The sequence below is a fragment of the Doryrhamphus excisus genome, linkage group LG22 (genome assembly GCF_037039965.1).
Source record: "Doryrhamphus excisus strain RoL-2023G ecotype Guam linkage group LG22, RoL_Dexc_Guam_v1.1, whole genome shotgun sequence".
Classification (NCBI taxonomy): domain Eukaryota; kingdom Metazoa; phylum Chordata; class Actinopteri; order Syngnathiformes; family Syngnathidae; genus Doryrhamphus; species Doryrhamphus excisus.
The window spans coordinates 7,602,612-7,626,993 of NC_136378.1; the positions used below are offsets into that span (position 1 = coordinate 7,602,612).

Sequence of the window (24,382 nt, forward strand, 5' to 3'; positions counted from 1 at the left end):
TAGAATGTTGTATTCTCGTGTTAAACAATGTTTAAACAAAGTTTCAGATAATGAGGTTTGCGCATTTGGAAGTAAGCCCTGAAAAATGTTTGGCTCCCTGTGATGTCACAAGTAGCCATGCTTCCTTATATGGGCATGGCCAGATACTCTCTAGGACTGCCCTCCCCACAGCTCTGCTTCCCTCGGTTTTACGGTTGTTAGCTATGGCTCCCCGAAAATTTTCTAGGGAGAAAGCTCAGGCAGAAGTGGTTGGAGTTGGTGATTCCCAGCAAGATCTGTCAACAGCATTTCACATGATACTGTTTTTGGGAACAAGAACGTGAAATACATGGTAAACAGAAGCAGCGTGCTCTCGCCGGGAAAGGTGCATTTATGTCGGAAACACTCGCCTGGAAAGGTGCATTTATGTCGGACACACTATGCCTGCACTCAGTAAACGCAGACCTATGTTGCCACTTCATACACTGTAAGTCAGGGGTCTCCAGCCAGTAGATCATGGTTCCTAAACACCTTTCAAGTAGCTCTCCAAAGACTCATTTACTATCAACGCCTATACCCACAAAATTGGTGGTTAGGTGCAGATTCTGGAAGATCAGAAACCTTTCTGTGCTGGTTATCGTGTGTAGCTGCTCTATAGGAGTCCACAACCTAATACAAAAGGATACATATTTGCATAATAGGTCCCCTTTAACAGCGCAGCGCAACCAAATTATTTATTTATGATAATTTATTATTATTTATTATTTATCTACCAGCCAGTAGACCATGGTTCCGAAACACTTTTCAAGTAGCTCTCCAAAGACTCATTTACTATCAACACTTATACCCGCAAAATTGGTGGTTAGGTGCAGATTCCGGATGATCAAAAACCTTTCTGTGCTGGTTATTGTGTGTAGCTGCTCTACAGGAGTCCACAACTCAATAAAAAGGGATACATATTTGCATAATAGATCCCCTTTAACAGCGCAGCGCAACCGAATTATTTATTTATTATTGTTTATTATTTAGCTACCAGCTAGTAGATCATGGTTCCTAAACACTTTTCAAGTAGCTCTCCAAAGACTCATTTACTACTAACGCCTATAACCGCAAAATTGGTGGTTAGGTGCAGATTCTGGATGATCAAAAACTTTTCTGTGCTGGTTATTGTGTGTAGCTTCTCTATAAGAGTCCACAACTCAATACAAAAGGATACATATTTGCATAATAGGTCCCCTTTAACAGCGCAGCGCAACCAAATTATTTATTTATGATAATTTATTATTATTTATTATTTATCTACCAGCTAGTAGATCATGGTTCCTAAACACTTTTCAAGTAGCTCTCCAAAGACTCATTTACTATCAACGCTTATACCCGCAAAATTGGTGTTTAGGTGCAGATTCCGGATGATCAAAAACCTTTCTGTGCTGGTTATTGTGTGTAGCTGCTCTATAGGAGTCCACAACTCAATAAAAAGGGATACATATTTGCATAATAGATCCCCTTTAACAGCGCAGCGCAACCGAATTATTTATTTATTATTATTTATTATTTAGCTACCAGCCAGTAGATCATGGTTCCTAAACACTTTTCAATTAGCTCTCCAAAGACTCACTTACTACTAACGCCTATAACCGCAAAATTGGTGGTTAGGTGCAGATTCTGGATGATCAAAAACTTTTCTGTGCTGGTTATTGTGTGTAGCTTCTCTATAAGAGTCCACAACTCAATACAAAAGGATACATATTTGCCTAATAGGTCCCCTTTAACAGTGCAACGCAACTGAATTATTTATTTATTTTAATTATTTATCTACCAGCCAGTAGATCATGGTTCCTAAACACTTTTCAAGTAGCTCTCCAAAGGCTCATTTACTATCAATGCTTATGCCCGCAAAATTGGTGGTTCGGCAGTAGTCTTGAAGAGACCAATCACAGTGGAGTGGGCATGCTCGGAGGAGGGCCGTGGGTTGAATAAATTAAACACGTAACAAAGCTGGAATAGGTGCAGATTCTGGAAGATCAGAAACCTTTCTGTGCGGGTTATTGTGTGTAGCTGCTCTATAGGAGTCCACAACTCAATGCAAAGGGATACATATTTGCATAATAGGTCCCCTTTTCAACCAAATTATTAGCTGGCATATCTTTAGTCAAATAGTACCCAAGTTAAATAAGGGGCAGCCTGAGAAATGGGAGTACCCCAGGAGTGTCCAGGGTGCGGGCCAGAGACTATTTAAAATATGTGAAATATATATAACTTCTTCATATATGTACAAAAATATTTAAAATAAATAATAACCCAAGTTCAATGCTTGCAAACCTTCCAAAAGTACATTTGCCAAGTAGAACATACCTATTTACACTCAGTACATTTGCACACGCGTTTGTCATCTATCACCTGTGGTTCGCTTGTTATGCTTGAATCAAACTTTTTATGGCTTAAAACGCATTTGAAACACATGCTGAGCGCAAAAAGTGATTTTCTAAATAAGCATGGCTCCCGTGGTGCCTTGACAATGGAAAACAAAAACTACTCCGAAACATCTCTGAAACAACTAGAGTGGAAATGGGCTAACAGCGCCGGGTTTGAATTTCAGCTCCGATCACCGTGTGTGCAGTTTGCATGTTCTCCACATGCGTGTGTGAGTTTTTTTCCAGGTATTCTGGTGTCTCCCATATTCCAAATATATGCGCGTTAGACATACACATACATTAGCTAACGTAACTATGTGTCATACAATCTGCTGTATGTACTTGAGTCTTGATTTAAACGTGGATGTTGCCTTGAATTAGTGAACAGAATAGAATTGAACGTATTTATTATGATTGGCGCAGGTGCAAGTACATCACATGATAATAATAAAAACTTCATTCATTCATTCATTTTCTATCGCTTTTCCTCACGAGGGTCGCAGGGGGTGCTGGAGCCTATCCCAGCTGTCTTCGGGCAAGAGGCGGGGTACACCCTGGACTGGGCCCCAGCCAATCACAGGGCACATATAGACAAACAACCATTCACACTCACATTCATACCTATGGACAATTTGGAGTTGCTAATTAACCTAGCATGTTTTTGGAATGTGGGAGGAAACCGGAGTACCCGGAGAAAACCCACGCATGCACGGGGAGAACATGCAAACTCCACACAGAGATGAGCCGAGGGTGGAATTGAACCCTGGTCTCCTAGTTGTGAGATCTGCGCGCTAACCACTCGGCCGCCATGCATAATAAAAACGTATGCGGTAATAAATGCTAAAAATGTTAAAATGACAAATAAGGTAATTGAATTTGTACATGAATAAAGAATGTGGGAATTAGAATATGAACTACAAAACACTGAATATGAAGAGTATATGTGAATGGTCCTTGTTTACTTCCCTGAAGACTTCCTTGACATGTTTTGCAATCAAGCAAAACACAACAAAAATGTTCCAAACACAAAAGCAAAGGGTAAATAAAAACGTATATTTCTGATAAAATCTCACTTCTCTGCACAACTGTCATGGAAACTCATCTTCCGTGTCGCTCTCTGTCACGATACTTGCTGGCTTAAATAGACCCCCACCCAGTCTGCTTTGCTTTGTCGTCCTGGAGCTGCTGTGATGCAGTCCCTATGATTACCGTAACGGCCCATATATTCAACGAGAAAGCACAGAGTTTCGATGCTTTGGTCCAGGGGTCTCAAACTCAATTTACCTGGGGGCCACTGGAGCTAGGGTCTGGGCAAGGCTGGGCCACGTCACGTTTCCCTAAAAAAAACAACGCATTTATTAAAAACAGAAAAATATACAAACATTTTCAGTGCTTTGGTTCCGATTTTCTACAATAAAAGCTCTGATAAAACATTCCACTGTTCTCAAATATCTTAATTTTTATTTTTCTGCACAAAATAAGATGAAAAATAAATACACAAATCAAGAATAAAGAAAATCAATCAATCAGTAATAAATAAATATAATAATAATAATAAAACGGCAAATAATAAAAACTTAAGAAACCACATATAGTTGGTGGGTAGACAAATATTTTTTTCAGATTAAAATAAACAAAGCATTATTAGAGCCCTGTAGACATGACAAAACACGACTATAGTCACATTTATACTCTTTTTATTTACAACATATTGCGCAACTGCAGGGTCTTGAGACTCATGCTAACTCGCAAACTAGAGAGCTAGCAACCTAAAGTTGCAAGTTATTTCCTTTAAACTTAAATAGCCAAAACTTACCACTTCCACACGGATAGGGAGGATAACTATTAACAGTTATTTAACCTTTAACATGAACATTAATCAAACGTAATAATTTTTTCTGGGTACATGATACCATACAGCATCCATATCAAACTTGCGCGGGCCGCACTAACATTCAACTTTCATATCAAGGCAGGGGTCTCAAACTAGTGTCCTGTGGGCCACATTTGGCCCGTGGGCCGCATGTTTGAGACCCCTGCTTTGGTCAAATGAATTAAAGAGCTTAACGGGCCATAGGTTTCGGTTTGTTTGATGTTTATATGTACCCTGTCAGGGTGTACCCAACTTCTTGCTCAAAATCAGCATGAATAAGCTCCAGCTCAGGAGAAAATGAAGAAGAATTGGAAGGAATATAAACAATGATCATCCATGCCATATACAGTACATACAATAATACTGTACAGTATACGCACCACAGTTGAAACTACAGCACCATTCATTCTAATAAATCCTTCCATGTATTTTAAGCTTCTTTGACAAAAGGGATTTTAGTTTCTGTGGGTCCAGCTTTGGATCATGTTATTTTAATGTCAGAACTAATTAGCACTCCGGGTCATGCATAGCTAGAGTGATTGCTCATCCATAACTCTGAGCTGGGCTGCTGTGGTCCACACTGCAACTCATTCTGGCATGCTTAATTGGAGCTGGAGCTACTGTCTGAGACCATAAACACATCCTGTGATGTATGCCTCCAAAATTGTCAGGTGATATTAACATTGTTTTTGTTCTGTAGTCACCCATATCAGCTTAAGCAAACAGGCCAATTATAAGATAGAATGTCTAATGCAATGGATCAGGTATACGCATTCGGTGGCATGTTATTTATTTTGTCATATGCTTTGGACTTCCATCCATCCATTTTCTATACCGCTTATCCTCACGAGGGTCGCGGGTAATCCTAGCTGTCTTCGGGCGAGAGGCGGGGTACACTCTGGACTGGTCGCCAGCCAATCACACGGCACATATAGACAAACAACCATTCACACTCACATTCATACCTATGGATAATTTGGAGTCGCCAATTAACCTAGCATGTTTTTGGAATGTGGGAGGAAACCGGAGTTCCCGGAGAAAACCCACGCATGCACGGGGAGATGTGAAATGCAAACTCCACAACAAACAAACAAAAAGACATACTGTACGGTACTTTCTTCTCACATGTTATACACAGGTCAAATGCATAATGTTTGCTAATGCACTGCAAGGGATGGTTTTGTGTTGTACAACAGGAGAGTAAACAGAGCAGATCAAACAAATTAGTAACAATGATCAAAACTCATTTCATAAGAATAAATAATCAATAATTCATCAAAGAAATGACTGCATGCAGCAAAAGAATATCATAACAAAACAAAAATGTACAAAGCTATGTTTTTAATATTCTAATAATGCAAAAATGCATTTAATTGATGTTGTGGCTGCTAGCCAATATTGTGAATTACTTCAGCTACAAGTATTGTTTATAAAATACTGATCATTACTTAGCTTTCTGTACACACCTTTGAGTTAATATGCTGTACTTTGGCACACCTAAACAGCGCCACTACTTGTCGAAACCAGGAATGACAAGAGAATTCGAGGTCTGTCGCCCAGTAGCACCCACTTCAGCAACCGCCATACACACAATGTTAAAGATTAAACAGACTAAATAAGTGTAATGATGTGGGTTATACGTAACAGGGGGCAGGATATTGAGGTAATATTACCGTGTTTGGTATGGTGATTTCATAGTAAATCTGTTGGTGAATTAATGGAAACAATACATACGTGCATAACCGCATCGTGACGCTGCAGTTAAACTGTTGCGGAGTCGGTTCAAAACAAACAACATACTCCTATAACATAACCCATATAAAAACAGTTACCCCGATTTTTGACTTTCAGGTAGTACCTAACCCCCAATGTGCCAAACATCGAAGTACTCAAACAGCCTATCTGGCGTCATTCTGTCTGCCTGCAAGACAAGGTTCGGGAAAACTGGATTTGAACGTTTCCGGAAGATCGCTGAAGAGTTCCTCAAAGAAACAAAATGGATTCCTGAAACTACACTTAGCTGAGCAGTCGAGCGTTTTTAAAGGTTACAGGACTAACAAGTTGGCCTTGTGAGCCTATATTTCCTCCCATCACCGAACAGGTAATGTAACAGTGAGAATTTGTGGAGCGGATTATATTTCCCGTTGGGATATTTTTTTTTACCGAACTCATTTGATCCCGTTTGTTAGGTACAGGTTGAGAACGTCATTGCTAACTGGCTTATGCTTAGCTAGCGTTCGATGACACCACATTTTTGTAATTCTTAACCAATCCATGCCGTTAAGTAAGTACAGGGGTTGTGTCAGCTTGCGCACATTCTCCTGAATATGAGTCGACGTCAATGTAAGGATGTTAAACGCTCTCGTCAAGTTAATCGCCAACGTAGCGTTAATTGTCAGAAGGCCTGCTGGTAGTTTATGTGGCTAGCTGCTTCTCCGCTACTTAGCTTGGCTCGTTAGCCATTTCACCTAAGCGGATGCGATAAATGTTAGAAATATATTTAACTGACGATAATAGTAAGTCATATCGATTCAACACACACAGGCATTGACAGGTTGTAGATGATCTCACCCTTGGGCAATGTAAACGTATAGCTGTCTAATGTAAGCGAAGCTGCTAGATGCCATTTTGTTTTGTTTTTTATTTTGTCTCGGTCATCATGACGCTCTTTCCTTTAAATCCCAAATTCCATGTAATGTGTTTTTAATATTCTATTAAAACACTTGGGCATTAGCTGCCAAACACACAGTGTGATCTAGTTTTTTTGTACATATAGTTCAGTATTGTGGGTCGGCTAAGTGATAGGAGGTTCCATTAGCATTGTAGTTTTTGGACTGAATAGAAAGACTATTTACAGGCTTTGCGTTTATTATCGCTTCTTTGGTTTCCTCCATCATCACCATCAGCAGTGAAATAGCTTGTTTACTGCTCCATGAAAACACAGCCATTTAAAAGCTCTAAAATTTCCCTCATACTTAAATTCTACTTCTGAAGTCTGTCTCTCGTACATAATTTTCATGTAATTGTGGACTGTGTCCATGTTTTGGAATTGTACCAATTGATATTTGTCATTTTAATAAACATCAATCACTTTTTATAGCATTTTTATGAATGTAATCTTCCTTGTACTGCAGCATCTAGATCTTATTGGAGACTGGAGCATATCCCTCGACCTCTTCCCCTTCTGAACCAATGGAAGGGTCCGACAGTTCAGAGCAGAGCAGCAGTGACCAGCCTGAGTCACAGCGCAGACGGCAGCTGGATCGTCTGGACCGAGAGGAAGCCTTCTACCAGTTTGTCAACAATCTTAGTGATGAGGACTATCGTCTCATGAGAGACAACAATCTTTTGGGAACCCCAGGTAATATATATTTTTCAGATTATAAAATCATACATTCATGATTATAAATATGGATCAGGGCCTGCGACCAGTCAGCTGGGATAGGCACCAGCATGCCCCCGTCACACTAATGAGGATTAAGCAGCACAGAAAATGAATCGATGTCACACATCAGTAGAACATACAGCGGATAAATAATAAAAACAGCGTAGGAACAGGAACTAAATCAGAATTGGCTACTCACACCTGCAGTGTAAATCCAGCACTTACATAAATACAGTTGTGAAGAAAATGATTAGACCACCTTTGTTTCTTCAGTTTTTCTTCCTTTTTCATGCCAGGCACAACTAAAGGTACCTTTGGTTGGACAGATATAATCATGACAACAAAAATAACTCATTTGAATTATACTTTTGGGTAGCGCAATGCTCTAGCTGTTGATGTAAGAACGTGGTTATTGAAGTTGCTAGATATCAGTTCTTAAATTAAACTCTTATGAGCTATTATTGTTATCATTTTATCTGTCCAAAGAAATATATCTGTGGTTGTACCAGGCATTAAAATGGATCAATAAACTGATGAAAATAGGGTGTTCTAATATTTTTTTCCATGACTGTTATGTTCTAATTCATATGAGTGTGCTGTTGATTTCACGATCAGTTCCCCGTTTTAAATTGTTTGACATTTATTTCTTAGTATTTTCTTTCTCTGAATATTTTATATATTTTTTATGTCACAAATTGATAAATATTTTACGCTAACCTGTGGCAGATTCCAAAACATTTGCCATGCAAAGTTTGCTTGAATGGCGATTTTATTGCTCAGGTTTGAGGTTGCGATTCTGTGGGATGATTTTTTTGTTCTCATCCATACACATGCTGTACATACCATGTTCAGGGCCATGTGCTCACAAGATGGGAACAAGAATAAACGTGCCTGTCATCTCATTTCAATGAAAACATGCACAACGACTGCAGACACCGTGAAAGGCTTACACGGTAACACGTGTAAAAGGCAACACAATATAAAAACACTCATAGAGCCTGAGTCGTACACACAGCTCTACTAGCATGCTCTGCTAAACTAAGGTTACCCAGTCATCTTCCAGTCACACTCCGTCAGCGGCGTTTTCTACCAAATTTTGCCAGTGTTTCAGGCCGCCGTATTAACATGTTTAATTCGGGAGGGGATGTGGTTTGTGATGACATTTTGGCACGATTGAACGGTCCCCCCGCGAAATGCTTCCCCACACAAATACTCGTCACAAGGACGTGTTAGGTAGTGAGAGAGAGAAGGAAATCAAACATGCACACCCTCGTCAGTATATCGAGCCAGGCATAATGATTTTTTTTTCTTCCCCTCTGCCATTTGTTAAAATCTCTTCTTTTTTTTACCTGAATCAAGCTGAGAAATAAGCTCTGGAAGATTGGATTTGTCACTATGCTGAAAACACCATATCCTTAGCGCTTTACTGAAGATACACAATCCATTTCTGTCCCAGAACAGTAGGAAGGGGAATGTAAGTTTGGAGCACCCTTTAGTGGATCACCCTGCAAGGAGAGGGCATTGATTGGAAAGTGTCATGCCCTGGTAAGTCTGAAGGTTGTTTTTTTTATGTATTGTCCTGCTAAAACCTTTATGGACCACTGTCGTATAAAATATAATGTATTGACGCTGACAGTTTTTTTCCTCAGTACATCTCTTTTTTTTTTTTCCCTGCACTATTCCCAGTTTAAGTGTTAACATTTTTTATTGTTGTTGGCGCTTAAACAAATTATGGTTATGGTTTTGTATTGTGTTGTAATACATATATTTTTGGTAATCCAAATTGACCAGATATCTGATTTTAGTGCAAAAATGTTCACCTGGTGTCTGAGAAGCTTGTTTTGTGGAGTTGTTCATGTGACACAAAATAACCTCAAGAAAATTGTTCAAGTTGTGCAGTCAGACAAAACTTTTATAACATGCGCTTGTTTTGTGTTTCTGTAATGCTTTCAGGAGAAGCAACAGAGGATGAGCTGTTTAGTAGACTTCATCATATTAAAAATGGTGCAGAGCAACAGAATAACACCCCCAGGGCTGAAAATGGAGAAGATCCAGGGGGTACGTTTTCTTTGTTTTGCCCATTTTAAATTTAAGTGGAGAATATTTTGTTACACTCCTAAATGTAAGTATATATAGAAAATATTTGACATGTTCTTGTTTATCCTTTTTAGAGCAACCTGAAACCTCAGAGGATCCTGCTAATGGAGATAGCCTCCTTGAATGGCTAAATACAGTGAGGCGCACAGGCAACACAACCAGAACTGGTCATCGTGGAAACCAGTCATGGCGGGCAGTTAGTCAAACCAACCCAAACAGTGGAGACTTCCGTTTCAGCCTGGAAATCAGCGTGAACCGCAACTTAGCTGAGCAGCAGGCCGCTACCGAAGGAGAGCAACAAACTGCTGAGTCTCGAGCAGTGGAGGAAAATGCCGAGACGCAGGTTCTCATGGAGACGGGAGTGGTAGAAGAACCAGTTGTTGAGGAGATGGCGGTCATAGTAGAACCAGAGCCTGAACGGGAAGAGGTTGTTTCAGAGGAGACACTTGTAGAAGTCCCCAGCTCACCAGCTGTTGTACCACTTCCACCCACACTTTCTCCTTCTCCACGTAGAGGGCACAGGAGAGCCCGCAGTCGCAGTTCTGAGCCATGCAGGACCAGGGCTCGTACGGCCAGGAGCCGCTCTCCCCTTCGTTTAGATGAGCTGGACGAGCTCCCAAATCCACGCTTTGCCCAAACGTCTCAAGGCCCCAGCACAGAAACCAGTGCTCCACCCGCGCCTCAAGTTGAGGGTAGTTCTCGGACTCGACAACATGTTCTTTCGAGACAAAGTGCACCCGAGAGTGACATTCAGCAGCCCAGTGTCGAAACTGAGCAAACCCCTGAGACCCCAAGCGTCACCTCTAATGAAGGAGAAACCGGAGCAGAAGGAGGCGCAGCAGGACGACGGCCGCCGACTATCATGCTTGATCTCCAGGTGCGTCGTGTGCGTCCGGGTGAATACCGCCAAAGAGACAGCATCGCCAGTCGTACGCGTTCACGTTCACAGAACTCCAACAACACGTTTCTTTACGAAAGCGAGCGTGGTGGATTTCGTAGGACTTTCTCGCGCTCGGAACGCGCCGGTGTGCGGACGTACGTCAGCACAATTCGTATCCCTATTCGCAGAATTTCAGACGCAGGTTTGGGTGAGGCGACATCAATGGCTCTCCAGTCTATGATTCGGCAGATCATGACAGGCTTTGGTGAACTCGGCTACCTCATGGATTCAGACTCGGATTCTTCCGATTCCAACCGCGGAGCCAACGCGCCGGCGGATGTGTCTGAAACCCCCAATCACCCAGAGGGTACCACTCCTCCTGCTCCTGCTACAGATGAACCAGCCGCAGCTGCTGGTGTCAGAGTCGAGACTCTTGAGATTGATGGTGCCAGTCCCCCCCTCAGCCTCGAGGAGCCCAGCTCATTACCCCTCCTTCGACTAGCTCACTTCTTCCTGTTGAATGATGAAGATGAGGACCAGCCCCAAGGGCTGACCAAAGAACAGATTGACAACCTTGCCATGCGCAACTTTGGCGAGAGCGATGCCTTGAAGACTTGCAGCGTCTGTATAACGGAGTATGCAGAAGGAAACAAGCTCCGCAAGCTTCCCTGCTCCCATGAGTATCATGTGCACTGCATTGATCGCTGGCTATCGGAAAACTCGACTTGCCCCATCTGTCGCAGGGCTGTCCTGGTGTCTACCAATCGCGAGAGTGTCGTGTAGTTCATAACAGGCCTTAATGCCCCTCCCCACATTAATGATCGAATAACCCAAGTTTATTAACCATTTAAAGTAGAAGGATATTTGTTGAAATGTATTCCTTTCATACCATTTGGATTTACTGTGATGTTTGATTTGGGCTGGTCCATGCTGTGCCACTGGCGGAGGCCAGTGTTGCTGTGCTTTCATGATATAAAGGTGAGTATGAACATTGTTAGTTATATTTTCATTTTCTTATCAGTGGAGAATCGCCACTGCATATGGCCATCTCCTTCCCGGTTAATGAGGTTTCCATGAATATCACGCTTTACCCTTATCTTAAGCAAATGTTTCATTGTAAAAGATAATTGTACAACAAATATAATTATACCTTTTGAGACGGCCATTGTGCATTGAGAATGCCACTGCAACTTTGCGTAGAACTATGCTATTCTATCTTTCCAAAGTTACACACACACACACCATGGCTGCTGTTTGAACCAACCTTTAGTCACCATACTGATTTATGCACTGGGCCAAGTTGTGTGTAAAAGGAAGCCACTATATATAAAGACAACTATGTGATTATATAAAAGCTGTGCACAGTTTGGGCAGCTCAAATCTGCACCATTCTTCTTTTTTTATTGGCTCTGAAACAAAGCCTTATATACCATAGGGTGTGTATTGGTACAGTTACAACAGTACAAAGTATTAGCTGTAAATAAGCTTGTATAAATAATTTTGAATCATGCTTTGTATCAGTGGTATTATTTTTTATTGTATTGTAAATAATTTCTGTCATGATTAGGAGCATATTGGCATATTATCTTATTGTCTACCAGAGCAACCCTTAATTTACATAAAACAGCTGGTGTCAATGTGTGAGTGAATAATTTAGTGATTGTGACAGCCAAATGAGACATTGTTGGCTCGCCACTCGAAGTGACATTTATACAGCCGTATTTGTTCACTATGTGTAATTAATTGTTTTATAAAAGTAGGTGGTTCTTCAGGCAAGTCACCTTTTGGATAATAAAACTTTTGGCCATTAAAAACACAAATTACATTGATACCACAAATTAGGGATGTCTCAATATTGGTAGTAGGTTGGTTTGATTGTGTTGTCAGCATGTTAGTCCCTGGTCCCCTTTTACCTGTTTACTACTATTAAAGAGAAATGTGCCCTAACCCTATCCTTTCATCACATGTAGAAGACAATTACATTTATCTGTAAATAAATTGCACAGTTATTTTTTTCAACGTATCTATTGCAGGTCTACTTAATTCCTACATAAACATCTTTTTTTCTAATGGAGTTTAAATACTCAAAATGGAGGTTATTGAGCGAAATGTCTCAATTCAAGACAAAAAAAATGCTGACCAATGTACAAATCATGACTGGCAACATTGCGTTCCTGTCTGTATCGGGTTTATTGTCATGGGTGGTCGGTGGATAAACACCATAACAGTGTGCAATACATGCTAAAGTACACAATATGAACAATTATAGAAATAAATGCTATTATTAATGGCTTAAGTTCTAAATTAAGATTCGTTGCATTTTTTTTATGTGTTTGAAGTTAATTTTTTGTTCATTTTAGATGTAACTTGAATTTTTATAGCACTGTTGATTGACAAGGACCTTACAGGAAGAAGATGGCATTCTGCTTCCATCCTATGTGGCATGTTTCTTGTCCCCATCCATGCCACGGTTATTAATTACTCTTGGCTTTGCAGACCAACCAACAAATGAATGCAACATTTTGTCATTGTTGAATACTATAAACTGTGTATAAACTATATAAACTTGTGTACAAACTATATGAACTATGTTCCTTTTTGGGGCCATGCTTGACTTTGTTTTGTGACCCACCCAATTTGAATGGGTGATAAAGGAGACTAACCGCAGAATTAAACAACTTGTTATGCTACTGAAGTATTGGAGGTATCCATTCTGTGAAAATACTTTATATATTTGACATTGAATAATACTGGTTGCTGGATGGTGATCATCTATTATACGACTACACCACCCCCTACCGGTTTTATATGGGCAAACCTATTCATTGTCGCTACTGATGGCAAGATGGCGCTTCAATGAAGAATGGAAAACACCCCACCGAAAGAAACATTTTGTCTTCGATTATCCCCACTACAAATCAGCAAATAAGCCATTAAAACAGACATGGGAGCATGAATGTATGTATATCAAACCTTTCACCGGATGAAGGCTACCTGGAGCACGTGGTACAAATTGCGACGTCATCAATGACGTCACCTCACCTAGCCCAAACACCCCTTTGACTATCACTAATTAGTACCGTAAGTTTGGACGGTTTATCATGGTGTTGAGTATTTAACACAATAATAGGTGACCTTTGTCACAGCAACCGAAACATTGTTAAATAGAACTACACAGTAATGTTTTATTGCCTTTTATGTTTCTGTTTAGGCTTGCCCAACAAGGAAGTGGTTGTATCAGACAAAAATGGCACTGCGGAGAGCTGGTAGTCGACTTTGGTCCGTCCAGAGGACCACTCTTCAGGTATATATATATTTATTACATTTATTCTATTACAATGAAACTGTATCTCTTCTAAAAGAGATACAGTTTTCAAATCTCTTCTAAATACGACATGAAATGCGACTAATCATTTATAGCGCTTTCGCTGAACGCACGAAGATGCGAATGGAACACATTCATTACAACTGGTTACATGCTACATTGCTAACAGGAAGCGATTATAAGAAATTGTGTTTCACTCATAAATGTTCCATGAATGTAATAATTGCTTCCTTTCAGACCGCCTTCTCTCAAAATCAAGGAACTGTTAAGTTCAAGGCTACATGTCCAGTGCAAGTGAGTCATGTGGACCATTTGGTTCTGACTGTGAAAAGTGTATCGGACACGATCGACTTCTACACATCAACTCTGGGTATGGAGGTCGTCACTTTCAAGGTATGGACGAGGAGATGCGTTAGTTGCAGTCATTTTGCTTCAGGTGTAGTACTCCTTTTTTGTAAAGCAATTTGGATTACCTTGTGCACAAATTGTACTCGAGAAATATTGTCTTCAAGCTCTTTCTGAGCTGACATCATTGTTGCAACATTGCTTCATTATTGCAATGCAAAGTCCAATAAAGCTGAAGTAACAGCTGTGTATACCTCCACAGTGGAGCCATACCTAACATATAAATTACTCTTTACTTTTCCCCTCCTACCTTTACTTCATAACAAGCAAAAGAAAATAAATAAATGACAGGATTCTGCCCAAAGCTCAGAGTGTATTAGAAACAGCATCCAGAGGCAACAGCTCTGTTTCTAAACAGCCAATCATAAACATGCAGAACAAAGACACCCTGCAACAGAAAAACAACAGTATGCTAAAGAACATAGAGAACATATTTTGAGAAATGTTAAAAATACATTTGCTGTAACTATTCACTACTTTATTTCCATCCCGTGCATTAAGGAGCAATACAGGAGCAGCTTTATTTGTACTTTTTGACAGAAAACATTATGGAATCGGGGCTGCACGGCGGTTGAGTGGTTAGCGTGCAGACTTTGCAGTCTTTTTTTGGTTTGTCGACTGAAAAACATGTCAATTAGCATGTTGGCTACACAGTCGGGAGATCGGTTTGCATGTTTATCTAGGTACACCGTTTTTCCGTCCACATTCCAAAAACATGCATGCGAGGTTAATTGAGTGTGAATGGTTGTTTGTCGGCTGTAGTGGTTAGCACGCAGACCCGAGTTCAATTCCACACTCGGCCATCTCTGTGTGGAGTTTGCATGTTCTCCGGTTTCCTCCAACAAAAACATGCTAGGTTAATTGGCAACTCCAAATTGTCCATAGGTATGAATTTGAGTGTGAATGGTTGTTTGTCTATATGTGCCCTGTGATTGGCTGGCGACCAGTCCAGGGTGTACCCCGCCTCTCGCCCGAAGACAGCTGGTATCGGCTCCATCAGGATAAACGGTAGAAAATGAACGAAGATTTATGAATCACTTGACATTAACCATCTCAGAACCTACAGGGATGATGCATGCACCTGCAGTAGTGACCAACCAGACACAGTGGATGGTGCTGAATTCAAATAAGTAGCTGTTTGCTTCCTTAACATAACATAACTGTGCATACTTACATTATCACAACCTCCAGGACTGGACTGGGAAATAATGCCTTCAAAGCAATTCACGACATGTAATGGCTTAGGTTGACTTATTTTTTTAATTGAATTAGAATCAGTGACAACGGCAGTGCTGCTATTCACACTTATGTACAATAGATAGCGAGTAAGTAATTACACAGTATGGAATAATTAGTATGGATCTACTATGCATTATGAATAATTTTCTTAGTAGCATGTCTCAGACAAGGTTGTGCTGGTTCTTAGTTATAAGAGAACGTCCACCAGATGGCAGAATTTGATTGCATTATCATTGACTGATTAGCACAGGGCTGTCCAAGGAGTGGCCATTTACAGCCTGTGGTTGTGTTTTTATTTTCATTTAATTTTGTTTTTATTGTCCCTCTGCAAATTCAAAAGAAAAATTACACAAAAAATATAAAATATGAAAAAAGTAGAAGTTTTCCAATAATTAAAACAAAAAATTAGGATAATAAAGTCATAATTTTGAAACAAATATATTATACAGAAAACATTATACCTGAAAATGTTAATATTATGAAAAACAAACAGAAGTAAAGTTATACTTTTAGGAAATTTAGGTTATAAGACCTGTAATATTAGTATAATATTCATTCATTGATTTTCTACCGCTTATCCTCACGAGGGTCGCGGGGGGTGCCGGAGCCTATCCCAGCTGTCTTCGAGCGAGAGGCGGGGTACACCCTGGACTGGTCGCCAGCCAATCACAGGGCACATATAGACAAACAACCATTCACACTCACATTCATACCTATGGACAATTTGAAGTCGCTAATTAACCTAGCATGTTTTTGGAATGTGGGAGGAAACCGGAGTACCCGGAGAAAACCCACGCATGCACGGGAAGAACATGCAGACTCCACACAGAGATGGCCAAGGGTGGAATTGAACCTTGGTCTCCTAGCTGTGACGTCTGCGTGCTAACCACTAGACCGCCGTGCAGCCCTTAGAATAAAATTATAGTCAAAATATTATGACAATAATAAGGAAAGAGATATGGTTAAAAAAAAATTAAACTGGCCCCCTGCATCTTTTGATTTTTTTTTTTAGTATTTGGCTTTCAGTGGAAAAAAAAAACTCTGCTTTGATCACTTTAAGACACCTCTCTCCCCACTCATACGTCATGTCTCCTACACTTAGGGAAACCGTAAGGCTCTGGGCTTTGGGAAGCAGAAGGTTAACCTTCACCAACTGGGACAGGAGTTTGAGCCTAAAGCCAAGAATCCCACCCCCGGCTCTGCCGACCTATGTTTCGTCACCAAAACCCCTCTGACGACTGTAGCTGCACACCTGAAGGTACATTTGCCTTACCTCTTGAGGCTCAATAATTTTGTATATTAGTACTAAACCACTCCCTGTATTGCTGTGTCTTGTCTGAAGGTATGTGGAGTCCAGATAGAAGAGGGCCCAGTGGAGAGGACTGGAGCAGTGGGCACAATCACCTCTCTGTACTTTAGAGATCCAGATAAAAACCTTATTGAAGTGTCCAATTATAACCAGGAAACATGAAAGAAGACTAAGGTGACCTCTTGAACATTATCCCGAAATCTACAACCTCTGCGTTTTAATGAACACGAGTAAATACATGCACTTGATTTAGAGAGTAGTAGCTGGTATTGGCAGGTTTTTTTGTATTGCTCCCTGCTACTGATATGAGTATATATATATTTATATTCTCTGGCTATTTACTCACCTACGTATGTCTGTATTATTGCCTTTTTAGTGCCTTTACATTTACTACATTTCCATTTAATAAATGTCCTTTGTTCTTTACTGGTTTCTCATATACAATATTATGATTATGAAGTCAGACACATTGCATCATTTGGAGTTCAACTAAAAACATTTTGGAAAAGCTGGCATTCAGGCCAACATCATGTGAGACGTCAGCTCAGTGAGTACCAAAAACACGATTTTCATGTGACATAAGTGTACTATAAAGGTAGAGGAAAAGAGTGATGATAACCATAGAGGTGGAATTGTAGCCTAAACACAACAAAGGGAATTGTCTGGTACAGTCGTGCCTTGGTTAACGTCATTAATTCGTTTCAGAAGGTCCGTCTCAAACCAAAACGGACTCTAGCCAAGGCAAATTTACCCATAGATAATAATGTAAATCAAATCAGTCCACTCAAAAATGTCACAAAACGCATTTTATAGACAGAAGTTGTTTTACATGCAGAAAACGGTGAACATTAAACATGACTTTTACCTTGTTTTGTTGCCCCCCCCCCCCAAAAATTCCACAAAACCATCAATTACAGAAATTACATAAAATAAACATATCCTGCTGCAAAACAGAAGCTTAGCCACCTGTGAGCCATACAATGTATTGAGCGATTTGAGCAAAAATTTTGGTTGTTAACCAAAAAAAATGCTAACATGGCGGACATTAACCGAGGTATCACTGTACTTTGTAAAAACAACAAAAGGAAGTGTCTGGTACAGTGGTGCCTTGGTTAACGTCATTAATCCGTTTCAGAAGGTCCGTCTCAAACCAAAACTGACTCTAGCCAAGGCAAAATTTCCCATAGATAATAATGTATATCAAATCAGTCCACTCAAAAATGTCACAAAACACATTTTATAGACAGAAATTGTTTTACATGCAGAAAACGGTGAACATTAAACATGACTTTTACCTTGTTTTGTTGCCCCCCCCCAAAAAAATTCCACAAAACCATCAATTACAGAAATTACATAAAATAAACATATCCTGCTGCAAAACAGAAGCTTAGCCATCTGTGAGCCATACAATGTATTGAGCGATTTGAGCAAAAATTTTGGTTGTTAACCAAAAAAAATGCTAACATGGCGGACATTAACCGAGGTATCACTGTACTTTGTAAAAACAACAAAAGGAAGTGTCTGGTACAGTGGTGCCTTGGTTAACGTCATTAATCCGTTTCAGAAGGTCCGTCTCAAACCCAAACGGACTCTAGCCAAGGCAAAATTTCCCATAGATAATAATGTAAATCAAATCAGTCCACTCAAAAATGTCACAAAAACACATTTTATATACAGAAATCATTTAATTTTCACAATTTTCTGCATGTAAAATATCACTTTTACCTTGTTTTGTTGGCCAAAAAAAAATACCACAAAACCATCAATTACAAAAATTGCATAAAATAAACACATCTTGCTGCAAAACAGAAGATTAGCCACCTGTAAGCCGTACAATGTATTGAGCGATTTGAGCAAAAATTTTGGTTGTTAACCAAAAAAATGCTAACATAGCGGACATTAACCGAGCTATCACTGTACTTTGTAAAAACAACAAAAGGAAGTGTCTGGTACAGTGGTGCCTTGGTTAACGTCATTAATCCATTTCAGAAGGTCCGTCTCAAACCAAAACGGACTCTAGCCAAGGCAAATTTTCCCATAGATAATAATGTCAATCAAATCAGTCCACTCAAAAATGTCACAAAAACACATTTTATATACAGAAATCGTTTAATGTTCATCATTTTCTGCATGTAAAATATCACTTTTACCTTGTTTTGTTGGCCAAAAAAATACCACAAAACCATCAATTACAAAAATTACATAAACACATCCTGCTGCAAAACAGAAGATTAGCCATCTGTGAGCTGTACAATGTATTGAGCGATTTGAGCAAACATTTTGGTTGTTAACCAAAAAATATGCTAACATGGCGGACATTAACCGAGGTATCACTGTACTATGCATTGTATAAATACAAGCAATTAACCATCACAAGCCTTTCTCAATTACATCAATGTATTTCAAAGGCCACTAGGTGACATCATTGCTCTTCTCATTCTCTCTCCATTATTGCGTCTGCCAGGCGTGTTTAGTTTTTAAAGTTGTCTTACTTTTATACCTATATGACAGTTAGAACTACCTGCAATGCATTCATGCACTGACCATTATTTCCTATAAGAAAAAAAATCAAAAATTTCAGCAACTTGGAAGTCAACCATGTTGGTCTTTGGCGGTACCACTTTGGTGTTTTTCTCTTCTATGTAGGTGTTCTAAATGAGAGGTGATCTCCATCAATAATTCAAGTCCAAGATTATTGTTTTGAATAATTTATTAATAGAAGCAAAGCATTTTTACGTATAAATCAGTATTTATACAGGTCATTGTTCAATAAAAAGTGCAGGAAAAATAATGGATATGTTTAATACAGCAACATTTCATGTGCATAAATGCCCCTTCACTTCATCTCCATGTCATCTTTTGCGATGTAACAAAATAATGCATTGCTTTATTTTACTCAGTTGAACTCTGTCTTTTCACTGCAGTTGTTGGAGAAGAAGGGAGCAGTCCTTGTTAATGTCCAGTTCTTCAACTACTTCAATCAACCTCTCTACTTTATCTGAGGGAATAACGGCACCTGCGTTATTCCGGAACTTCTTTCTCAGGCTCTCTTGGGTCAGTGGTTTGCGCCAGTGACCATAAAAGGTGTCACAGCGCCCCTTTAGGATGTCCCCCCCAACAAGTGCTACCTGGACTTCACCATACATGTGGTTGAAATTGGCTGGGTTGTCATGAGGGTGCTCCACACGGACTCGACTAAGCAACTGGAGGAGTTCAGGACGTGCCATGGTGGCAGGGGAGAAGGACTCCACGGTCACTTCACCATCTAGGAGGGCACTACAAGCGTTGAACTGGAAAGAATGCCGGGCCTGGTGATCCGACTCTGGGAAAGGCCTGTTGATGTATTTTGATAAGGGAACTCTGAGCAGGATGTCCTGAATCTGAGCTGGAGACACAGTTCCAGGACCTAAACCCACAAGATGCTTGTGTACTGAGGCTGCAGCATCTGCCACCCAGTGCATTCCGAGATGTGCGGGGAAGCGCTTGAAAGCCATATCCTGTTCTTCTATCAAGAACACATGGCCGTCGTTGTCGTTCGGTGACTCCAAATGATGTGGCACGTAGTCTTTGTAGAAAGCATTGAAACCGGCCACTCCTTCAACGGCGTCCAGGACGAGTTGACTTGCCTCAAGTCCCTGAGACGCCAGTATAGCAGCTTCCATCCCCAAACGGGAGGCATTGCCGATGTGGATGGGTTTGGACTGGGTGGCAGCGTTAGCCATTGGGGCTCCTGATAGAGAAGCGGCAATGGCTAAGGCGTGACTGCACTGGGATGGACTCAACGACAAGAGGCAAGCACAGGCGGCTGCACTTCCCATGGTGCCCACAACACTGGGAGGGTGAAACCTGGTGAAGATGTACATAAATAAAATTCCATATATATTTCATAAGTGCATATAGAATTTTAGACACAGCATTTTGCACTTTTTTTTCATTTTGTTGTTTGTTTTCTGATGGTGTTTTAGGGCCAAGTTGACAAGAAAGAAATAATTCTACCGTTAAAATATTGCGTATAAGGCAGGGGTCTCAAACTCAATTTACTTGGGGGTCACTGGTGCTAGGGTCTGAGTGAGACTGGGCCGCACCAGGTTTTCCAAAAAAATGCATTTATTAAAAACAAAAATTAATAAACTTGCCTTTGATTCCAATTTTCTACAAGAAAAGCTCTGATAAAACATTCCACTGTTCTGAAATATCTTAATTTTTATTTTTCTACACAAAATAAGATGAAAAATAAACAAATCAAGAATAAAGAAAATCAATCAGTAATAAATAAATAAATATAATAATAATAATAATTAAACGGCAAATAATAAAAACTTAAGAAACCACATATAGTTGGTGGGTAGACAAATTATTTTTTCCAGATTAAAATGAACAAAGCATTATTAGAGCCCTGTAGACATGACAAAACACGACTATAGTCACATTTATACTCTTTTTATTTACAACATATTGCGCAACTGCAGGGTCTTGAGACACATGCTAACTCGCAAACTAGAGAGCTAGCGACCTAAACGGTAGCCTTCAAGTTATTTCCTTTAAACTTAAAAAAAACTTACCACTTCCACACGGATAGGGAGGATAACTATTAACAGTTATTTAACCTTTAACATGAACATTAATCAAACGTAATAATTTTTTCTGGGTACATGATACCATACAGCATCCATCAAACTTGCGTGGGCCGCACTAACATTAAACTTTCATATCAAGCGTGGGCCTCAAACTAGTGTCCTGCGGGCCACATTTGTGTGTTTGAGACCCCTGGTATAAGGTATATACACTCACCTCTTGGGGATGTTATGGGCCTCATTAGAGAACCTCATCAGACGGCCCTGGATCTCAACGCCAACATTAAAAGCCAGCAGGAAGTCCAGGCCACTGGGTTTACCATTGGCAGGCATCATGTCGCTGAGAGCCAGCACAGCAGGAAGCACCGCTCCTGAGGGATGAGTGGCGGGATGCCACGTATCATCAAAGTCCATGGAATGAGTCTGTATCAAAGTGGGATAAAAAACAAGTGATAATTTATTGATATATATTCTTAAAAGACCGGGAAAATCTTACAACAAACACTTTGAGGTCCATGATGATTAATTAAGAGAGAATTCCAAGCCGCATTTCCAGGCTTAATTGTTGGAAATTTGAAGTGAGGTCACAGGGTTTGTCATCAACACCTTATGTAAGACTTGTTCCTTGTACGAGTGTCAACAATTCTAATGTAGGTTCTACATTAATGTCTGCTGTTTGTGCTGTTCCAGCTGTTTGTGCTCACCGCCACTCCGTTGACAAAAGCCGCCAGTGTTGGCGAGAGCTTGGTGCCCCTGCGTCCGTAGACTGAGCTGACATCATGACTGGCGTACATGAGCTGGAGAGGGAAAAGGTGGTGGCAGGTAAACACTTGGAGTCATCACTCACACACACACACACACACACACACACACACACACACTAAAGACCTTCAAATGTTTCATCACTCATCAGTTACTGAATATGACATTCACTGAAGTCCATTTATGACGACAAATAATTTAATAAGCAGAGATTTTCCCCTTCACATCTGTCCTCATGCTGCCTAAGTTTAGATAAGACGTTAATGAAAATATTTTAATCTGTTTTAATATTCCCACAGGCTCACCTGGCAGTGCTGCAGCGCAAGTTGAAACACTTCTGTTGTGCTGCCAAGGAGACCAACACCGATACTGTCCAGCACCATCCTCTTACTGCGATCAAGGGCCACAGGGGACAAGTGCTGAGGCTTTACTTCACTGATGAACTTTCCAAAACTGGCCGTGACCGTGTCCTCGGGGGCGGGGTACTTCAAGACTTGATGGGTAAAAGAGCGGTAAGAGAAGCGTAATGAGGAAAAAATGACGGCAAAGGGTTTTCAGACGTTGCATTGACTTGTACCTTCCACTGCAGACTTGTGCAGTCCTCTGGCGGTCCAGATTGGTCTGACGGTTTTCTGCAGAGATGCATACACTTGGGAATCTGCCTTGAATTGAAATAGTTCTACCTCTACGGCTAATTGCCGTAACACTTTCCAATGAGGTTGCTTATGATTTCACAGCAGGAGCCATCGCTTTCCTGGTTATCAATGGTTTCCTCCTTTTTAGCGGTAAGTGTTACCAAATGGGCGGCATGGGCGGTGCATGTGTGGGTTTTCTCCAGGTACTCCGGTTTCCTCCCACATTCCAAAAAAACATGCTAGATTAATTTAGATTAATTTAGATTAATCGGCACCTCCAAATTGTCCGTAGGTTTGAATGTAAGTGTGAATGGTTATTTGTCTATATGTGCCCTGTGATTGGCTGGCCACCAGTCCAGGGTGTACCCCGCCTCTCGCCCGAAGACAGCTGGGATAGGCTCCAGCACCCCCGCAACCCTCGTGAGGAAAAAGCGGTAGAAAATGAATGAATGAATTTAGATTAATTTAGATTAATTGGCGACTCCAAATTGTCCATAGGTATGAATGTGAGTGTGAATGGTTGTTTGTCTATATGTGCCCTGTGATTGGCTGGCCACCAGTCCAGGGTGCACCCCGCCTCTCGTCCCAAGACAGCTGGGATAGGCTCCAGCACCCCCCGCGACCCTCGTGAGGAAAAAGCGGTAGAAAATGAATGAATGAATGTTACCAAATGATTGTCCCTGACTACGGCTTCTTGAAGTAAATTGTAGATTCACTCGATTGTTTATGTCAGCTGAATTGAAATAGTCTAACTGTACGGCTAACACTTTTGAAAGACAGGAGTAGGAAAGAATTCCTAGCCTGAGGAGAGGGTGCTCCGACAGGTGAGTCTAATCTGTGTCCCACATGCGATCATATCATTTCATACTAAAATACTGACACAAATTAATCATTATTTTGACATTACACAGATACGTATATAGAGTAAAAAAACGTACCTGTAAAATGGAACTCATGGTTTCAAACTGGTCCAAGTTTCTTCACTTCTTGACACCGATGGGATGCTGATGCTGCTCAAATGGAGTAGTGGACCAGCCTTATATAGTCTACGTGGAACAATGACTACACGAAGGTGGAACAAGGAAGGTTTTTTACATTTTCCATCAAGCATTGTCAGGTCAGAGGAAGGACTTTCCAAAATACGTGTGTGTGTGTCATCATTAACACTTTCAATCAACATTCTTTAGAAGTAGAGGTGGACTCTACTTTGCCACATGACATCACCTATCATGTTGCACAATGAAAAAAGCAAGGTCATGTGGTGAATTCTCGTCAACCCCTCCCATCTGCAGTGTATTTATTATGCATGCTCAAGGGGAAAGTCAACAATTCTTACACGCATCTTCATCAGGTAGGACCTTATTTATGTTTACATTCTATAAGGAAAACAAATATAGGTTATTTTTTCATGACAATATAATAAAGTGTAATAATTGACGAGGCAAAATACATTATTATTTGACAGATTCTCAAAAATAAACTGGTTTTTCAAGTGTTTGTTCAAG

The 24,382-nt window shown here is 40.4% G+C and overlaps 3 protein-coding genes and 1 long non-coding RNA gene across 5 annotated transcripts in view; 2 read left to right on the forward strand and 2 right to left on the reverse strand.

Annotated features, from left to right (window-relative positions):
• The window catches only part of LOC144894620 (uncharacterized), a 28,266-nt gene extending 22,248 nt beyond the window's left edge, over positions 1-6,018 (reverse strand). Inside the window, exons 1-2 of the long non-coding RNA XR_013625261.1 lie at positions 6,001-6,018; positions 3,678-3,730 (exon numbers count right to left, since the gene is read on the reverse strand). This is a non-coding gene — a long non-coding RNA (uncharacterized LOC144894620). The remainder of the gene's footprint in view (positions 1-3,677; positions 3,731-6,000) is intronic.
• Positions 6,019-6,209: 191 nt separating this feature from the next.
• Positions 6,210-12,651, forward strand: rlim (ring finger protein, LIM domain interacting). The gene is made up of 4 exons (XM_058063804.2): positions 6,210-6,367; positions 7,401-7,627; positions 9,605-9,709; positions 9,823-12,651. Exons 2-4 carry the CDS (start codon positions 7,459-7,461, stop codon positions 11,409-11,411), a joined length of 1,863 nt encoding a protein of 620 aa, XP_057919787.2. The 5' UTR covers positions 6,210-6,367; positions 7,401-7,458; the 3' UTR covers positions 11,412-12,651.
• A 1,026-nt stretch (positions 12,652-13,677) lies between these two features.
• glod5 (glyoxalase domain containing 5) lies at positions 13,678-20,950 on the forward strand. Of its 2 annotated transcripts, XM_078788273.1 has the most exons (5): positions 13,678-13,932; positions 14,191-14,346; positions 16,700-16,855; positions 16,940-17,080; positions 19,831-20,950. In XM_078788273.1, the coding sequence occupies exons 1-4, from the start codon at positions 13,876-13,878 to the stop codon at positions 17,066-17,068; spliced, it is 498 nt and encodes a 165-aa protein (XP_078644399.1). In that variant the 5' UTR covers positions 13,678-13,875; the 3' UTR covers positions 17,069-17,080; positions 19,831-20,950. The 2 variants fall into 2 exon arrangements, with proteins under 2 accessions (XP_078644399.1, XP_078644398.1); XM_078788272.1 differs by lacking the exon at positions 19,831-20,950 and having other exon boundaries at positions 13,679-13,932; positions 16,940-17,330.
• On the reverse strand, positions 19,633-23,927 carry irg1l (immunoresponsive gene 1, like). Its single transcript, XM_058063520.2, has 6 exons — positions 23,816-23,927; positions 22,820-22,874; positions 22,548-22,735; positions 22,185-22,277; positions 21,698-21,903; positions 19,633-20,752 (listed from the first exon to the last, which is right to left on the reverse strand). Exons 1-6 carry the CDS (start codon positions 23,831-23,833, stop codon positions 19,822-19,824), a joined length of 1,491 nt encoding a protein of 496 aa, XP_057919503.2. The 5' UTR covers positions 23,834-23,927; the 3' UTR covers positions 19,633-19,821.
• Between the last annotated feature and the right edge of the window lie 455 nt (positions 23,928-24,382).

Coding starts and splice junctions, on each gene's coding strand:
- rlim (XM_058063804.2), top strand. CDS start 7,459: ATGGAAGGGTCCGACAGTTCAGAGCAGAGCAGCAGTGACCAGCCTGAG. Junction 7,628..9,604: donor CAATCTTTTGGGAACCCCAG/GTAATATATATT, acceptor TAATGCTTTCAG/GAGAAGCAACAGAGGATGAG. Junction 9,710..9,822: donor AAATGGAGAAGATCCAGGGG/GTACGTTTTCTT, acceptor TATCCTTTTTAG/AGCAACCTGAAACCTCAGAG.
- glod5 (XM_078788273.1), top strand. CDS start 13,876: ATGGCACTGCGGAGAGCTGGTAGTCGACTTTGGTCCGTCCAGAGGACC. Junction 13,933..14,190: donor TCCAGAGGACCACTCTTCAG/GTATATATATAT, acceptor GCTTCCTTTCAG/ACCGCCTTCTCTCAAAATCA. Junction 16,856..16,939: donor CTGTAGCTGCACACCTGAAG/GTACATTTGCCT, acceptor TCTTGTCTGAAG/GTATGTGGAGTCCAGATAGA.
- irg1l (XM_058063520.2), bottom strand. Junction 22,736..22,819: donor GCACAAGTCTGCAGTGGAAG/GTACAAGTCAAT, acceptor TTACCCATCAAG/TCTTGAAGTACCCCGCCCCC. Junction 21,904..22,184: donor CTTTTGTCAACGGAGTGGCG/GTGAGCACAAAC, acceptor ACTTTGATACAG/ACTCATTCCATGGACTTTGA.